Below are 19,547 nucleotides of genomic sequence, written 5' to 3'. Positions count from 1 at the left end.
TATAGTGCCATAGGAAGCCAAATATTATTTTGTGCAGTTTTGCAACCTGTCGTACACATCATTGTAATCATGGCACATAAAATGAAATGCAGCTATTTATATGTAGAGGTTATGGTCAAACGTGATTGTTATATCTGGTCACAGATGGCGAGATGATCTGTTTGCAATATCTATACAAAGCACAGGCAGAAGTGGGATTTTCTGTCCCCTAGCACAACCACAGAGGGTATGTTTATATCTGTAACATGTGAGGGGAGAAAAGCCGCACAATGCATCATTTAATAATCCTTTTTGGCAAAACTGCAATCAGATCTAGCATGTTTTCTGTCAGTAGTGTTGTATGAAGCACATGATGTTGACGCAGAATGTAAAATAATCTGATGAAAGCTTGCATCTAATCTTTAAACGCTGTAACTGAAATTGCTGGTGTCAAATATTTTATTGTAAACACCAAAAACTCAAGCAAACTAACATAAATATGCATGCTTTTCCTGAATATGCTGTCAGTCACCATGACACGCAGACCCAGGAAAGGCACAGATGTGCGTTTTGGTTTTAACTACTTCTGCTCTCACGCTTGTACACCAACAATGGACCACTGCTATTTTTACATTTCTGCTGGTGCCCTGTTTATTTGTCAATAGCTTTGTTATATTACTTATCATAGAACTATAGGAAAAACTTTTTTATTTTTTTTATTTTGGATAGAGTTACATAGTTACATAGTTAGTCAGGTTGAAAAAAGACACAAGTCCATCTAGTTCAACCATAAAAAAATAAATAAAAAATATCATACAATCCCATATACCCAATCCTATAACCACAGTTGATCCAGAGGAAGGCAAAAAAAACCCCCAGAAAAGCAGGATCCAATTTGCTACAGCAGGGGAAAAAATTCCTTCCTAATTATTATCCCATAGCCAAAACAGGAAGTAAGAGGAAATCCCTAAAAATTAGGGAAATGCCTTGGGGCTCCCCTGGTCACCATAACTAGTGTCCCCATTGGAAGATTTCCCCTCTATTACTTTTCTGGGGACAACCCAAAATTTGGGATTTTCTTTACTTTCACTTTCAATGATAATGGTAAACAGGAGAAACAGAGAGGGTGAATCTCCCTATCGGGGCACAGACAACGAAACGTAATATGTGTTCTAATACCTCTCAACTCTATCAAAACTAAAAAAAAAAATGCCTTTAGTTATACTTTAAAAGAGAAGTGCGGGTTTACAAAAAAAAAAAAAACATTCATACTCACCTAGATGGCTGCATCAGTCTGCCAGCTCTAGACCAAGAACTGAGCAATCAAAGACCTCTGAGACCACTCAGTTCTCTGTTTTAAGAGAGCTGTCAGTCACTGTCTCTCTGCTCTGCCCCTCCAGCACTCACTGGTGGGAGCGCCTGGCTCAGGCTCTCAGTGGCACACTAATGGCTGGTACACATGATGATATTTTTGGGCGAATGATCATCTTTTTTTGTTTTTTTTTTTAACATGCTAGACTCATATAAAAAATGAAGAGTTTACTAAAGTTACGAAAATTCTCGTATGACAGAATAAAAATTCAGAAGTGATGTAATGTATTGTATTTGTATTGTATTTTTGAATGACAACTGTACTGATTAAACATTTGTACATTCTGGTATCGTATGAGAAAAATTTTCATGCTTGTCTAATTTTGCATGAATTGTCATGATCGGCTCTCTAAAGCTGTGTACTAACGATAAGATTATCATACGATTGCCTCAAAAGTTGTATTTATATATATATAGATTATGTGTTTGGACCTTGGGTGGCTGAGCCAGCTGCCTATTAGGCATCTGGTAAATCCTGACATTATTGTTGTCTTTGTTAGGACAAATGAGGCTTTCTTTTCATGATTTTGTCTTGCAAAAATAATATTTTTTTTGTGCAATCCTATAATCAAAAACCATTACGAGATTCTTTTTCTTTTTTCTACATTGATCATTTTTTTAGAAATAATTTGTGTTATTTTAGATAAAAGGTAAACAGTTTACAGGGGGATGAGTTAAAACCTGCCTGGGATTTTATTGCCGTGTCTCTAAAATCTCTTCAATATGAACATTCACACCAACATTAATTAAATCCATTTTTAGTAAAATCAGGAGGGTAAGGACATCTGACATTTTTTAATTTTTTTTAACAGTGGTCAGCAGGTCAGGGAGTGAAGGTAAAAACTTCAAAAGAGGAAACAGGCAATAATGCAAAACATTTTCAACATAGAGTTGAGAGGTATTAGAACACATATTACGTTTTGTTGTCTGTGCCCCGATAGGGAGATTCACCCTCTCTTTTAACCACTTGACCACCAGACGGTTTTACCCCCTTCGTTACCAGAGCATGTTTTACTGTACAGCATTATGCTGCTTTACCTGGCAATTGAGCAAGCATGCAACACTGTACCCAATTGAAAATGAAATCATTTTTTCGCACAAATAGAGTTCTCTTTTGGCGGTATTTGATCACCACTGGGCGCTTTATCCTTTATTTTATAAACTAAAAAATATCAAAGATTTTGTAAAAAAAAAAATATTTTCTTCTTTCTGTTATTAAACATATACTGTATATTTATACATAATATTAAACATATATTGTATTCTTCTACATGTCTTTGGTAAAACCAAACTGCCTTTTTGGGGACACTAGTATAGCTCTGATCGTGATCAGGATACTGATTCGTATAGACACGATACTAGCAATGCCGGTGATCAGCGGCATATTGTGACTATGGTGGGCAATCTGGCCCTGACACTATATGGGAGGAACACTAACTGACACTGACATTACTAGTAACATTAATACAGTGATCAGTGATAATACTGTACACTGTTCTAATGACACTGGCAGGGTAACAGGAGTGTCAGGAGGGCAATCAAGGGGTTAACTGTGTGCCTAACAACTGTATGCAAGTAAATGTGTGCTGCTTTTACTTACAATTCTGTCAGAAGTCTCTCCTTGCTTTCAGTTCTGAATGATAACTGATAGCAGAGAGAAATCTATCCAGAATCTGTGTGTTGTGTTTACAAACACACAGATCTGTATGCTGTGATTGGCCACAGCCGATCAGCAGGTATACAGAAAAATAATTGACCGTAACCTGCTGACAAACTCAAGCTGCCTAATCACAGCACAGGTCAGCAGGTGACGCGTGCATGCATGCCTCTAAAGAGGGTTCACTGTGATGTATTGGTACGATGCGGTACCTGGGGGAGCTGCCCACCAGCAGTAAATCTATTGTTGGCGGATACCAAGTGGTTAAATACATACAGTCAGGTCCATAAATATTGGGACATCGACACAATTCTAACCTTTTTGGCTCTATACATCACCACAATGGATTTGAAATGAATCAAACAAGATGTGCTTTAACTGCAGACCTTCAGCTTTAATTTGAGGGTATTTACATCCAAATCAGGTGAACGGTGTAGGAATTACAACAGTTTGTATATGTGCTTCCCACTTTTTAAGGGACCAAAAGTAATGGGACAGATTAACAATCATCCATCAAACTTTCACTTTTTAATACTTGGTTGCAAATCCTTTGCAGTCAATTACAGCCTGAAGTCTGGAACGCATAGACATCACCAGACGCTGGGTTTCAGTTCCTGCTTGTTCTTGGGGAATTTCAAATTCCCCAAGAACAAGCATTTCAAATCCATCGTGGTGGTGTATAGAGCCAAAAAGATTAAAATTATGTCGATGTCCCAATATTTATGGACCTGACTGTAGTTGTGTGCAAAGGCAAGCTGTAGTGTTTACTGCATTACATTCATTCTCAGCAATGATTTGTTCACCTTTTCTACAACTAAGCTCTGAAAGATGTGCAGGATGTAAGTCTGTTAGTAGGGTTATTATGGTAGAGAATCTTGGAGAGCAAGAAGGTGGTCACATGGTATCCTAGCTCCTTACAAATGGCTCATGGAAAGGATTACTCAGAACATTTCTCAGCCAGCTACAGCCTGCATCATCTTTGCTGGTTATTAACCAGTCCTATAAACCTGAAAATATTGGCACGTTAAACGTTATTGTACTTTATGTTAATCTATAGGAAAACTACCACTAAACAGCCCGAAAGGATACAATAAAAAAATTATTATTATTGTACTGTATGAGCAATATGTGACCTACCTTTCAATGGACACCTTTCAGTTGTATTTTTGATATATATTATATGATTCATGTATTCATGATTCACCATTCTCCATTGTTTTGTTTGTGCAGTGTTAAACACTTTGCATTTTGTTGGCAGGTAATTTCTATGGCACTCCTAAACCACCAGCTGAGCCTAGTCCCTTCCAGCCTGATCCTGTGGATGGAGCCCTATTTGATGCAGACTTTGACACAGAGGTCACGAGGAAGAGAACCACATCTGTCAGTAAAATGCAGCGCACAGACTCTTCTCTCCCTGAAGAGGAGGAGGATGAGGATAGAGAGGCTGTCAATGGCAGCAGTGGAAGTACAGGTGAGGATTAAATTGTGTTTGGAAACAGTAGGCCCTCTTAACTGTTTCATATTATAGGAGAAATAGAAAATAATCATGCAGCTTGTCAGGTTATATAGTACTGTCAAAAGTTTTTGTCGGGTGCAAAAACAGGTTGTAAAGTAATAATGCTTTAAAAAATGTCAATATTTTGATTGGTTTTTGCAATTTACCAAATGCAAAGTGGGCAAACAGAAGAATAATCTAAATTAAATCATTGTTTGGTGTGACTACCCTTTGGCTTCAAACCCGCATCAATTCCTATAGTTGTACACTTGCACAAAGTCAGGGACTTTTTAGAATTAGAATCTGGTGTATGATTAACCAGTTATACCAAGCAGGGGCTAATGATCATCAATTTCATATGTAGGTTCAAAGTCAATCATTAACTGAAACAGAAATGGCTTTGTAGAAGGTTTAAAACTGGGTAATGAGCAGCCAAATTCTGCTACTAAGTTGAGGTTGTGGAAGACCGTTTCATGTCACAGGTCATACACTATGGCAAGACTGAGCACAGCAACAAGACACAAGGCAGTTATACTACATCAGCAAGATCTCTTCCAGGGAAAGATCCCAAAGCAGAGTGGGCTTCAAGATGTTCTGCACAAACAAACGGGCAACGTTGAGTACCGTAGACGCAGTGGTCGGCCAAGAAAACTTAATGCAGCGCTTCCTGCTTACTTTTCTTTGACATTGGAAGATGTCCAGCAGTGCCATCAACAAGGGACTGGCGGAAACTAGTGGGACCCAGGATCACCCATCTACTGTCTGTAGAAGTCTGGCCAGAAGTGGTCGTCATAGAAAAATTGTGGCCAAAAAAGCCACGCCTCTGATGAGGAAACAAGGCTAAGCGACTCAGCTATGCACAGGAACTGGAGTGCAGTGTTTGTGAAGGTGCAGTAGTGTCAATTATAACAGCCCTCATAGAGATACGTGATATTTCACATGTCCTGCGACTTTGGGTCTCAAAGTCAGATGTAGCGGATTCAATTATTTAAAGTGTATCTAAACCCAAGAACAAAAATGTAATATATATTACGCCTTAATTGTACATAGATTTGATGGCCAGAAATGCTTCTGACAGATAAAGATGCTTTTTACTATTTTTGGAAGGTCACAACGGGGCTGGTTATTGCAGGCGATGCTTTGATCAGATATTGTACATGTAGCAATCTGTAGATCTTTGTCCATCCTTTCTTTAAGTATTCACCGCAAAGCTGTCCATTAACATTAGAGAGAAATGCAAACACAATCCAGCTTCCATTTTTCCTAAACAGTTATGTTAATGAATATGCTTGCTCAGCTTAGCCAGATTCTCTTGTTTAGAATGGGGAAAGTGCAATCACAAGAGAAAGACAGCCAACAGGATTTATTGCTGTTTGGATCGGACAATTCTTATTTTCATGTATGAGTATCCAATTCATAGCAGGCTAAGCTACTTTTTTTTTAAAAGGTACCTTGTAGTTAAGTTTACCAGTCCCATAAAAGGATATTAAAAGAAAATGGGTCCTTTTACCACCTTTGGTTATTTTTGTTCCATATTATTAATCATTTCCCACTAATATGTCTAGCAAGAGCTTCTTCTTGACAAGATGGATTTGGTATCAACATATGAGCCGTCTGTTTCATTATTTTTTTTTTCAGAGCATAGGCAGGAATCTGCAGAGTGGGGAAAAACTGTCCCTAGCTATAACCAGACCAACAGTTCTATGGACTTCAGGAATTATTTAACTCAAAGTGAAAACCTGGAACCCCTTCCAAAAAACTGGGAAATGGCCTACACAGAAGCAGGCATGATCTACTTCATAGAGTAAGTTAATGTGACTATTTTAGTTACATCCCAACATTTTGTTTTGTTTTGTTTCATATTTGTGCTAGAAACTTTTTTCCTGTGAAGAATGGATTTATGTATTCAGGCACTGCTTTGAGCTGTGCTTGTATATTTTGTTAAGGGAATGCAATAAACCATCTTCTGTAGGGAGGGCCATAGCCTGACTCTACTGAACTACATAGTAAGATGTGAACCAAGACACCACGATATCTCATTAAGACTTACCCCTGCTTTACACACAAATGCATGTATGAAATCTTCTATTATTAAGCACATGCTGATAATGCGTTTGCTATTGTAGTAAGAGCAAGGCCATAGGCTGCCCTAGACGCACCCAAGTGGTTATGCCTTTTTATATATATATATATATATATATATATATATATATATATATATATATATATATATATATATATATATATACACAGTACAGTTAAACCTGCAAGAGAAAGGAAAGATTGTTTTTTATGTTTCCTGAACACTAACGAGCCTTCTATCTCACCTCAACATCCCCTGTACCATTTTCCCTTACTGTTATCCTATTAAATTTAACCACAAGTGACCAGAGGTGGCCAGGAACAAACCAAGGATATCATTGTCAAAAGTTTTATATTTTGAGGTTTGATGTTGCCTTCTTTAACCACCTCAATACAGGAAACTTTCACCCCCTTCCTGCCCAGACGAATTTTCAGCTTTCAGTGCTGTCATATTTTGAATGACAATTGCACGGCCATGCAACACTGTACCCATATGACATTTTTTATCATTTTTTTTTTTTTAACAAATACAGCTTTCTTTTGGTGGTATTTAATCACCACTGGGTTTTAAATTCTTTGCTAAATAAAACCAAAGAAGAGTGAAAAGTTTGAAAAAACAAACAAACATGTTTTTCTAAGTTTTTGTTATAAAATTTTGCAAATAAATCTTTTTCGTAAATTTAGGCCAAACTGTATTCTGCTACATTTCTTTGGTGAAAATAACCCAAATCAGTGTTTATTATTTAGTCTATAGGAAAGTTATAGAGTTCACAAACTATGGTACATATCTGAAAATTGATCAATCCTGATGCCTCATCTCATTTCTTGAGGCCTGAAAACACCAGGACAGTACAAATACCCCCAAATTACCCCTTTTTAGAAAGTAGACTGTCCAAGGTATTTAGTAAGAGGCATGCAAGTTTTTTTGAAGTTGTAATTTTTTGTCACAATTTTTGGAAAGATGGAGGAATTAAAAAAATAAATAAAAACTGTCTTTTTCACTTTTTTTTCTTTTTTTTTACATACTGTCACCAGTGCAGTACAGCATCATCATATAACTGGTGTGATGATGATCAGGGACACTGACTGGTGACAGTATGTAAAATACATTATGATTGCTTATACCAGTGAAAGTAACAATTTTTACTGAATTAAATTGATCAATTCAGTGTGTATTGTTGTAATTAGCTGTGATTGGCACAGCTAATCACATGGTACAGATGGGCTGTGATTGGCCCTGTCTGTACCATGTAATCACTTTACCCAATCACAGCTAGCAACACAATTGTACACAATGAATGGCATGAAAGGAAGCCATCCAATGTTTACAATTGTCGTGTGATCTGTTGTGAGTGGGCACAGCGATCACATGGTACCAGCAGCGACCCAGTACAGTGATCTGTCATCAGCTGTGTCCGGTGAACACAGCCGGTGACAGATCTCGCCATAGCGCAGCTCGTTCTGGGAGGACGTCATATGACATCCACTCGTTACGATGAAGATCCCTCCCAGAAGTCATTTGATTGTAGGCCGGACAGGAACTGGTGGAATTCCAGGCTATACTTTATTGATCTTAAAAATACTTTCTCCCGCTCCTAACACATTTATAGACTAACCTGTGTTAGAATTATATATGTATGTGTGTGTGTGTGTGTGTGTGTGTGTGTATATATATATATATATATATATATATATATATATATATATATATATATATATATACTTAGCTATTTTTAGGCTGCTCTGGTCCAGTCACCTGATCTCCCCTGTGTCAGCCAGCAGCAGGAGCTGTAGGGGAGAGGAGAGAGAGCGCTCGACAACAGGTGGTAATGCCTGGGAGTGGTGATGTCACACATAGACCCCTGTGGCCCATCCATTCTCATGTGCTCCCTCCTCTCCCCTTCACCTGCTTTTGGCTGACAGAGAAGACCAGGCCGGAGAGGTACATCTTTCTTACACATTTGTTAAAATTCCTGCATCTATGTCTATACCACCGATCTAACGCTTACCTATCTAGCCCTGTAAAGAAAAAGTGAGTATACATAACTTTTTTGAAGCTGCTCCAAAACGATCTGACCGGATCTCATGCTGAGCTGTCAGCCACGGCTTCTCTGTGGGAGGCGAATGCAGAAGACATGTTCGACAATGGAAGCCCCATAGTAGGTCTGTGGGTGACGTCACTTCCCATTCATTTCACAGCCATTGTAGGCTGTGTCCTCTGCAGATTTTCCACCGGTGGAAATCGGGTTCAAAAAAGGTATGTATACTCATTTTTTCTTTACAGGGATAGAGAGGTTAGTGTTAGATCGGTGGTCTCTATAGATGCAGGGATTTTAGTTTTTGCATGGACTTCCACTTGAATTAGGTATAGCCTGGAATTTTACGTTAACTGTGTTGCTCAAACTCCATTATGGTGTGCAATGAATGGAATCTGTATCCTTCAATATATGTCCTACTATATGCTATAGTTTATGATGGTGGTCATCTTAAGGCAGACATTCCCCACCTACCCCTGATCTCTTATGAGCATCATTCCTACTCTGTAAATATAGTAATACATATAATGAAAATGGCTTGCGTCCTCCTTTACTGTATGCCTAATGTGCAAATCCTCCTACTCCTGTATCCTGCACCGCCATTTTAAAAAAAAATTACATCATCATCTTTGACATTCCTAGGAAATAAGCATGTAAGGTAAACTATTGCATCTGATACAAGAATAACATATTGTTGCCATTTTTCTTTCCTAGCCATAACACAAAAACAACGACCTGGCTGGATCCTCGTCTGTGCAAAAAAGCGAAAGCTCCAGAAGACTGTGATGATGGTGGTAAGTGTTTGCTGAACTCTGTGGGCAGTTTCTTCATTGTCCATAAACACTATAAAGGAAAAACTAGGCTTTTTCCAGAGAGGGATCGCAGAATCAAACTATTTCACAACCCTTTGTAAGCCTCTAGTTTTAATGTTTTATATTGACTTTAGTACAAATTTTTTTTATGAATGTTCAGTGGTTTCCATTACATATCCGTTGTCAGAGTGTATTGCTCATATGTAGTTGCAGGTGATACTTTAGAGAAACTACCATGGTTTGTGGCCAGTTATTTTTTTAACGCATATTCCTTTTTAAACTTGCATACATATAGGCTATAATGCAGTGTGCACCATTGTCACAGGATTTTTTAGAGGCATTATACAGATCAGTGTTCTCCAAACTGACAGTGTCCTCCCATTGACACCAACAATTGAACTTGTGTTCTCCCATTGACACCAACAATTGGGCACATGTCCTCCCACTGCCATCAATGAAGGGGTACAATTCCTTCCAATGACACCAACGATGGGGCACTATTCCTCTCACTGACACCAACAATTGGGCATATGTCCTCCCATTGACACCAGTGAAGGGGCACAATTATTCCTAGTGACACCAAGGACAGTTTTCCTACCATTGACACCAACAATGGGGCATTGTTTGTTTAGTTCTGCTGACACCAAGACAATTTCTACGCCCACTGGCTTCAGTCTGCTCCCCCTGCAGTCTGAAGGACAGTATACTGGCCCTTTGTTTAGAAAGTTTGGAGACCCCTGATAGATTTTCAAAAAAGCAATCATTGAATGCAGAGGTTGTTTCCTTTCCGACAAACCCCCTCCAGAAGTATCTGAAGAGAGGGGAAACAAGAGGTAAAAGTCACTGCTCTGACTCATTTTTATTTGTGTGTATATATATATATATTTCAACCTAAAGTTTTTGAGCTCTGTAAGTTATATGATTTTTTTCTACAGGAGGTAGGAAGAGCATGTGAAAAGCAGTCCACAGCTCTACATGCTGGCTGTATGTGAAAATACAGCAAATTCATAAACAATATTTTATATTTACTAAACTAGGACATTATTTCTAATGGGGACACACAAAGTATTTAACCCCTTTCTGTCCGTGCTATAGCCAAAAGACGGGAGGGTGTACATGGAAGTCCTCCTGTGATCGCGCTGCCTGTGCGACGCGCTCTGTGACTCAGCTGATCACAGATCGGGGTAAAGGGCCAATCACAGCAGCCCTTTACCACGTGATCAGCTGTGTCCAATGACAGCTGATCACAGAAGTAAACACAAGTCGGTTACCGGCTTTTTTTGTTTCTTCACGCTGACAGCGCGAGGAGAGAAAAAAGAAAGCCGATATCCGGCTTGTGTTAAAGGGACATCAGCACTGATAATCAGGGCACAAATTATCAGTGCAGTCCCAACAGTGCCGCCAATCAGTGCCTCTTCATCAGTGTCAACTATCAGTGCTGCCTATCCAGTGCCCTTCAGTGCAGCCTCATCAACGCACATCAGTGAAGGAGAAAAGTTATTTGTTTGCAAAATTTTATAACAAACTATACATTTATTTTTCTTTTACTTTTTTTTCATTTTCAGTCTTTTTGTTTGTTTAGTGTAAACAATAAAATAATCAAGTGGCAATTAATTACCACCAAAAGAAAGCTCTATTTATGTGAAAAAAATGATACAAATTTTATATGGGTACAGTGTTGCATGCAATTGTCATTCGCAGTATGACAGTGCTGAAAGTGGACAATTGGCCTGGGCAGGAAGGGGGTAAAAGTGCCAGTAGGCAAGTGATTAAAATGGAAAATCACCTTAATGGAACCCAGAAAGCATGTATAATCTGACAGAGGTTTTAACCATGTATCCATTACTTACGTTTAATTGGAGTAGAGCTTTAAGGAAATAAACAGATACTTTATGGTGTACTTTTACTATTTAGTTAAGTATGAGACTTCTTAAATATGTATTTCCATACCACAGTTTGCAAACTACGTTACAAAGCCTATTTATCACAAACGTCTTGAATTTAGTAGAAAGATGTCTTTCCTTTTACAGTCTCCAATGTTATGTCTTAAGGCTAAAATAATGCACAATTAAAGAATAACTCTACTTTATAAAAAAAAAATAGATTTTGAAATGGGCATATGAATAAATCATCAAACTTACTGTTTACTTTTGCTAGAATGTTCTTGTACAGCTATAAATCAAGGTTTCTCCCAGCTTTTAAAAAGCACTTATTACTGCATTAGAAGCCGTCTGCTAACTAAAATCCCTGAAACAAGTCTCCATAAAGATGCTCCCCCTCCCGCTGCATGTGCTAGGCATATTAGATATGAGTCAGAGAAAAATAGACATGTAGCTGCTTTGTTACACTGATTGACAAGACCTGCAGTGACCTCCCTCTCCTTGAAGAAACTCCCAACTAGTTTTCATTTTGGAAAAAAATAGCACCTTTAATATCTCCAGAACAAAAGGAGGTATGAACCTAAAATGGTTTCTTTAAAATAATTTCAGTATACGTAGTAGACCCAGGAGAGTTTTTTCTATTTTTTACGGATATCATAGTAGACCGTTTTTTTACACCGATATTAAAGTTGTTTTATATGAAATGTAGGAGGAATGGCACAGATTTATGAATGGGATCTGGCACAATAGACGCATCAGGTGGCACAGTGGTGTAGTGGGTAGCACTCTCACCTAGTAGTAAAAAGGGTCGCTGGTTCGAATCCCAACCACGATACTACCTGCCTGGAGTTTGCATGTTCTCCCTGTGCCTGCGTGGGTTTCCTCTGGGTACTCCGGTTTCCTCCACACTCCAAAGACATGTTGGAAGGTTAATTGGCCCTAGTATATGAATGTGAGTTAGGGACCTTAGATTGTAAGCTCCTTGAGGGTAGGGACTGATGTGAATGTACGATGTATATGTGAAGCGCTGCGTAAATTGACTGCGCTCTATAAGTACCTTTAATAATAATAATTATATGCAAGATTATGTAATTGTAGCACTATGGGCAAAATGAGATATATGACGCAGTCTGTCAATAACACAGTGGATTTTGTTTTTCCAAGTCCTCCCTGTAATATACAGTAAAACCTTGGATTGTGAGCATAATTCGTCCCGAAAACATGCTTGTAATCCAAAGCACTTCTATATCAAAGCAAATTTCCCCACAAGAAATAATTGAAACTTAGATTATTAGTTCCACAACCATTCATAAATCCTTCAGTTTATAGTCCATATAAAAAAGATTATAGCAATGTGATAGGTTGTGTAACCATAAAATTTCCATCCACAAATGGAAGCCTGCACAAGGGGATTAGAAGCAAAATCCAGCAGGAGCTACAGAGTATAAAAGAGAAGAGAGGCGCTTCTAAGTGTAGCAATATGGTTACATTTAATGAAGGTATGACATTTAGCAACTCACATGGTTGATAATTAAAAGAGGCAAATCTAAGTATGCAGGCATCCGGGGTAAAGCTGTTCATATAGACTATCCCCCGCACCACCGGCTCTCACCACTGTCAGTCTGCAATCGTGACCGGGAAGACTACCCTGCAGTAGAGCGATCTGAAAGTGAGGCTTGAAGCGCTTATGGAGCACAGAGTGAAAGGGATGATGTTGAAAGCAGTGCGGAGGATGGTCTATGTGGACAGCTTTACCCCGGATGCCTGCATACTTAGATGTCTGTTTTAATCATCAGCCATGTGACTTTCTAAATGTTGTACCTTCATTAACCATATTGCTACACTTAGAGGCATCTTTTATACTTAGTTGTGACATGAGGCTACTTGTATATCAAGACATGGCTTGTATGTTAAGTCAAAATGTATTAAAAATGTTTTGCTTGTCTTGCAAAACGCTCTCAAACCAAGGTTTTACTGTAGTTTCATTAGCAGTGATTGTGAAAGCCAATCCGTTAATAAAAAAACTTCTGGTAATATGGTGACCGTGTTATTTGTTAAGCAGTAAAATCACTGCAGCATTGTTACCCTGTGTACAGGATGAAATAAGGAGAGGTGAACTGAAGGAAGTTCCCCTAAGTGCTCCCCTAAGTCCTAGGATCCAGGACACTCTGCAGAGTGACCGCGGGTACTCAGTACTGAATGGAAAGCACACTGGCCGCCAGTGCAAGGGTGCACACTAAGCACCTTGTAAGAGAAAATAAACACATCCACTTGTGCTTAGGTAAAAAATCATTAAAAAAACAGCTAGCACAGTTTGTAGGCAGCAAAAAATATTTATATATGAAAGAGGTGCAGTGCTTTCAGTTAAAATAATTGCATAGACAAATGTACATAAAGGAAACGTCCTCCAAAAAAAAAAATAAATAAATAAAAAGTCCATAGGCAGTATCCACAAATCTATTGATGCAACCACCTGAAGAGTGCTCAATAGATCATGATGTGATATTAACAAAGCTCCTTCCACCTTCAACAAGCCTCAGTCAACATCTGATGGTAAGAGGCTGTGTGTGCTTGTTGAGGCTGGGTTCACACTGATGCGAATTGGATGTGGGCTTCTCCACATCCCATTCGCATGATAGGAGATTGTGACCGTCTCTCTATGGAGCCGGTTCACACATCTCTGTAGCGGCCACCGAGCAGATTGCATAGGAGTCCTGTGCGTCTTTTGGCTCCATTTCAGGTCCGAATTCAGGCAAAAATCCAGACCTGATTTGTCCCTGAAACAGGGACGCACCAGACCCCATGCTGTAAGCTGCATCCGAAGACAGTGTGAACCCAGCCTCAAGGTGGAAGGAGCTTTCTTGATTATCACATCATGATCTATTGAGCACTCTTCAGGTGGTTTCATCTATATATTTGTAGGCACTCCCTTTTTTGGAGAACTTTTCCTTTAATGTACATTTTTCTATGCAATTATTTTAATTGAAAGTGCCGCACTTCTTTCATATATACACCAGTGTTCATTTTTAAAATTTTCAAATTTTAATTTTGTTTTATTCATAGTCTTTTGCCTAAAATGCCATTTTAGTTTTAGTTGTATTTTAGTCATCTGAATTGTTTTAGTTGACTAAAATTTTCAGTACATTTTACTCGACTAAAATCGAATGGGTTTAGTTAAAATGTAATGTGTTATTTCCCTAGAATTGCCAAACTCATAATAACATGTTATTATTTATGGTATTAAGGTTTGAACATGCATTACAGACACAGATTTAGCAATTGTGATATATAACATCTTAATAAATAAAACCAAGTTTCATAAACAAAAATATTGTTTTTTTCACAAACAGAAGTGCAACATTAAAATGTTAAAAAAAAAACAAAGCAACTGTAAACTCGATTGGCTCTAATGCCATTGCACATACTGTATTACCTGAATTTATTACCGATATTAAGAATTTTTTTTTTTTCAGCATCTTCCTAGATACCCTACTTATTCTTATGTGCTAGTGCAATACATGTTTAAATTTGAGTGTGCTATTATTATAGACTAGTTATGGAATTGTGTTACTGACCTTAGAAAAGGCCAGCAGACCAGTGTTAATTTTGATGTCAAATTTAGGTTTAGTCAATACTTTTGACTAAAATGGCATCATAGTTTGTCGTATTTTAGTCATCTGAATTGTTGTTTTAGTCATATTTTAGTCTACTAAAATCTCCAGTACCAGTGTTAACTTAGTGGCCAAAAATGTTTTCATCTACGAAATTAAAAATGATGTGCACTACCTAAGAGAGCACTCTGACCAGCAGGGGGCACATTGACAACTGACTACAGATATAAGAGGATACACTGAGCACCTGTGTGAGGGCACATACTTAGCATGACCATCAGTATTAAGAGGCACGCTGAGAAGTGACCACCAATGATGTAAGGGGGGCACAATGAGCACTGATGGTCAGTATAATGGGGGCATGCTAATTACCAGTGTAAGGGGCCATGCGGACTACCAGTTTATGGAGGCATGCTGATCACCATTGTAGAGGAAGCACACTGACTGCCAGCGAAGGGGAAGCACATTGACCGCCAGTGTAATGGAAGCACACTGATTGCTAGGGATCACTGATACATGTTTTTTACCGGCAAGTACAAGTACCGATACTTGTGCTCAAGTACTCACCAATATCAATCACACTGCAAAGAATCGCATGTGATTTGATCTGAAATGCGATTCGATTCCTATTCGAAATCACATGCAGTTTCCCACACTGCAAGAGAGAAGTGCCTCTCTTATTATGGTGGTCGATTCTCAGCATGTCCCTTTATTATGATGGTCAGTGCTCAGTGCATTCCCTTAATTGGTAATCAGTGGTCAGCATGTCTCATTACACTGGTGGTCAGCATGCCCCCTTAAGCTGGTGGTCAATGCGCTTCCCTTATGTTGGTAGTCTCTCTGCTTCCCTTACTCTGGCAGACAGTGTGCTTCCCATAGGCTGGCAATCAGTAGAGTTACACCAGTGCCGATACCAAGCATTTGCATAAGTACTTGTACTCATGAAAATGCTCCGATACCTAAAACCGATAACTTTGCAATGCCATAGAGGCACCAAGCCGCCAATAGTGTAGCAATGTTTATTCAATAAAAGGGTTAAAATGAAACAGTATTGCCCTCAGACATCACTGGTGACAGGCACAAAACATGCTCAGTGTGGAGCCCCAAGTCCAAAGTTAAGTCCTCACTAGAATCACTGGAGAAAGTGCTGTGAAGCTGAAGCAGGAATCCAGGCAAGCCATGGGGAGATGCCAAGGAAGATTCAGTGTGTCAACAGAAGCTGTTAGATGTCCAGGATGCTGTGGCCCATCGGAAGGTGCATGAAGGAGGCGTGGTTTGGCCTCTGAAAGGTGTTCTGGCCACAGCGTCCTGGACATCTGACAGCTGCTTTGACAGACTGAGTCTTCATCGCTGACTGTTACTCTGTGTTGGGCATGTTGTATCTTACATAGTCCCGACTGCTATACTGTTTACTCCCCATGTCCTTTTTCTCCTCAGAGCCCCCCAGCCCCAAAGTGCCCCAATAGCCTTCTGCAGAATCTTCTGCCCCAGATATTGTCCCATGGCTTTTCTCCAGGCACAAAGCCTTATAGTCCTCCACTCCAAAGTGCTCTCCATCCCCTTGCAGAGCCTCTATTATTGTTTCTCCTACTTACACCAGTATTGGGACATTTCTTGCTACTGATCACCAATACTGGTGCATATTTTACTCCTCCTATTGTCCACTGACACCAGAGTATTTTATCCTTTCACATACCACCGACTCCAGAACATCTTTTCTTCCTACTGACCACTGCTGAGGCATTTTTCCCCCTACTGACCCCTATTGAGGCATTTTTCCCCCTACTGACCCCTATTGAGGCATTTCTTTCCCCCTACTGAACCCCTATTGAGGCATTTTTTTCACCCTACTGACCACTATTGAGGCATTTTTTTCCCCCTACTGACCCCTATTGAGGCATTTTTCCCCCTACTGACCACTGCTGAGGCATTTTTCCCTCTACTGACCACTGCTGAGGCATTTTTCCCCCTACTGACCACATGCTGTTAGGGGGCCTATTTAAAAATGAAGCCATGGGCCCTGTAATTTCTAGTTATGCCTATACCTGGCTTCCTTTATTTACTAACTATATTTTTTTTTTCCATCATGTGCAGTGGCTTTTAACCGTCAGAGTACAGGCAGTCCCCTAGTTACAAACATCTGACTTACAAACAACTCCTACTTACAAACGGAGGGAGACAACAGGAAGTGAGAGGAAATCTACCCCTAGGAAGGGAAATTCTCTCCTGTAAGAGTTATCATGAGAAAAAGGTGTCTCCACTGATGCTTTATCACCAATCCTTGTTTCCACAACAACCCAAAATTTTCAAAATCCAATTGTCATAGGGACAGAAAGTGAGGTGAAATTTTATGAACAGGGGCACAGACAGCAAAACAAGCCTTACAGGGCTGTTAACAATTCCCTAAGCTATCCAAAAAGCTTAAAAATCGTTGTCTTGGCTGGAGCTACACTTAAAAAATTTACCTGTTCCGACTTACAAACAGATTCAACTTGAGAACAAACCTACAGACCCTATCTTGTTTGTAACCCGGGGGCTGCCTGTAATCTTTTCTTACTTCTCTGGCCTCATTCAGTTTTTTCACTGCAACATTCCCCTGATGTGACCCTGCAAGCTGTTGGTGCTGAAGTGTCAGGGGAATGAAATAGGGAGGCAGGGGGGAATGAAACGCATTTGAATTCTGTGAAATAAATTCTTCAGTGACATCTCACACTGTTGTGTATTTTCTTTATTAAAGTCATGTAATAGACTGCACACTTGTCAATTTGTACCTCGTTGTGCATTTCTCTGTGTAATAAACACCCTTAAATAATTAGGATTGGATTGCGCATCCCTGTGGAATTGGCCCATTTACATCCACAAACAATGTGAGGTGATAACACAGCTGTACAACCTACTGCTAGTCAAAAGCTGATGTAATTTCCCAGCCAGAATTAGCATTCCCACCCAGCTGTGCTAGAACATCATGTACGTTTAAGTAAAGACGACCTAAGGCATTGAGAGACGAATCTTCAAAGCACTGTAGAACATGATGATTCAGTGTGCTCAGCCAGCAGGCTATGTGTCACGTTCGGCTTATCTGTATTTAATAATTAGTAGCAGGCTAGCCGACACTAAAAACTGCAGTGCCATACACCGCAAACAAGCTGTTTACTAGTCACTTAACATGGCACACTGCCTTAATGCGAAATTTATGCTGCATAAATTTACCTGCCCATAATTCACTGATATTTTTAGCACTGATTTTTCATTGATGCTGTTAGCGCAGATGGCTACTTCATATGAACTACTTAACAAAAGGTCACTTCAAACTCATGCCTAATTTTCCCTGTTATTATTCTTCATATGTAATATACAGTATCTGCAGGATATAAATCGATGAAATGTAATGTATTGCAGCTTACGTGCTTAAATATGTTAGCAGTCGTTTTTCTTCTTTTAGGGCAATTACATTTTTGCAAGTGCACGAAAATCGTGGTTGATCCTGATAGAATTTCTGTGAACTGAAGAGAACACGAAGTGGCGGTTCACATTGGTACGATGCGAGAACCCTGCAAATCCACTGCGGGTTCCCCGCATCACACCCGCCTCGCCCAGCAGTTCACACTTCCATATGCGAACTGTGGGGAGTGTCAATACAATGTTAATGACACCCCCATTTCAGCTCGCATATCACACAGCAAACCGGCAGTTCGGACACACCCATGCAATCCGATTCTGGTGCGGGCCAAAAAAAAAGTATTGTGCGAGTTAGGTCCGAATGCAATGCGATTTCAGCCATACTATCTGTATGGCTGAAATTGCATCACACAGACATTGAATGTGATTTGCACTGCAGTGTGGTGCGAATCACATGCAATCTCGCACCACGCAGCAGTGTGAACCGGCCCTAAGGCCCCTTTCATACATGCGGACCGTTCATTTCATCAGTTCAGTCACATCAAAACGGATGAAGTATTCATCAATTTTTCATCAGTGGTCATCAGTTTTTCATCCATGCTCATCTGTTTTGGTTTTTTTTTTTACATCCATTACCAACGCAAAAACATGAATAACTGACCATTTGTCAGTTTAAATCCATTTTTCGTCCTATCCGTTTTTTTTAACGAAAGAAAAATAGAGCTTTGATCAGTTTAAAAAAACGTATGATTGCGGATGTAAACTGATGTAAATGGATGATCATCCATTTACATCTGTTTTTCCATAGAGATGCATTGATGTCCATTTTTCATCTGTCAACGGATGGATGAAAAACGGACAGCATGTGTGAAAGAGGGGCCCTCAATGATGTTATCAGCTTTCCCAGCTATCTTCTGTGAACTACAAAGCATCACCCCTCCATGTAATGGAGATGAGAAGAGCAGGATGTGTTTGTAATCCAAATCAGGATTATAGTCTAGTGTAACAATGCTGCTCTTCCATAGACAAAGTGCAGGAGGGGGCGTTGTCACCCTAGAACAGGAAGTAGGTTACCGGCTATTAACAAATGGAGCATAAATTACCTAAATAAAATATATATATATATATTTTTTTTTTTTTTTTTTGGGGGTGGGGGGTAGAGATGGCTTAATCAGTTAAGTAAATCAGTATAGTAAGAACAAGTTCATTTATTGCCACCTACAGT

At 39.4% G+C, this 19,547-nt stretch overlaps 1 protein-coding gene across 3 annotated transcripts in view; it reads left to right on the top strand.

The window, feature by feature from the left end:
* The window catches only part of MAGI3 (membrane associated guanylate kinase, WW and PDZ domain containing 3), a 548,042-nt gene that overhangs the window by 309,378 nt on the left and 219,117 nt on the right, over positions 1 to 19,547 (top strand). For all 3 annotated transcript variants that reach the window (XM_073615714.1, XM_073615713.1, XM_073615715.1), the window contains exons 4-6: positions 4,266 to 4,478; positions 6,141 to 6,306; positions 9,335 to 9,414. In XM_073615714.1, coding sequence (XP_073471815.1) covers positions 4,266 to 4,478; positions 6,141 to 6,306; positions 9,335 to 9,414 — 459 coding nt within the window. The remainder of the gene's footprint in view (positions 1 to 4,265; positions 4,479 to 6,140; positions 6,307 to 9,334; positions 9,415 to 19,547) is intronic.

This window comes from Aquarana catesbeiana, linkage group LG02, assembly GCF_042186555.1.
Source record: "Aquarana catesbeiana isolate 2022-GZ linkage group LG02, ASM4218655v1, whole genome shotgun sequence".
NCBI classification, from domain to species: domain Eukaryota; kingdom Metazoa; phylum Chordata; class Amphibia; order Anura; family Ranidae; genus Aquarana; species Aquarana catesbeiana.
Note: the sequence above shows the minus strand (reverse complement) of the source record. Positions and strands in the feature narration are given on the sequence as shown.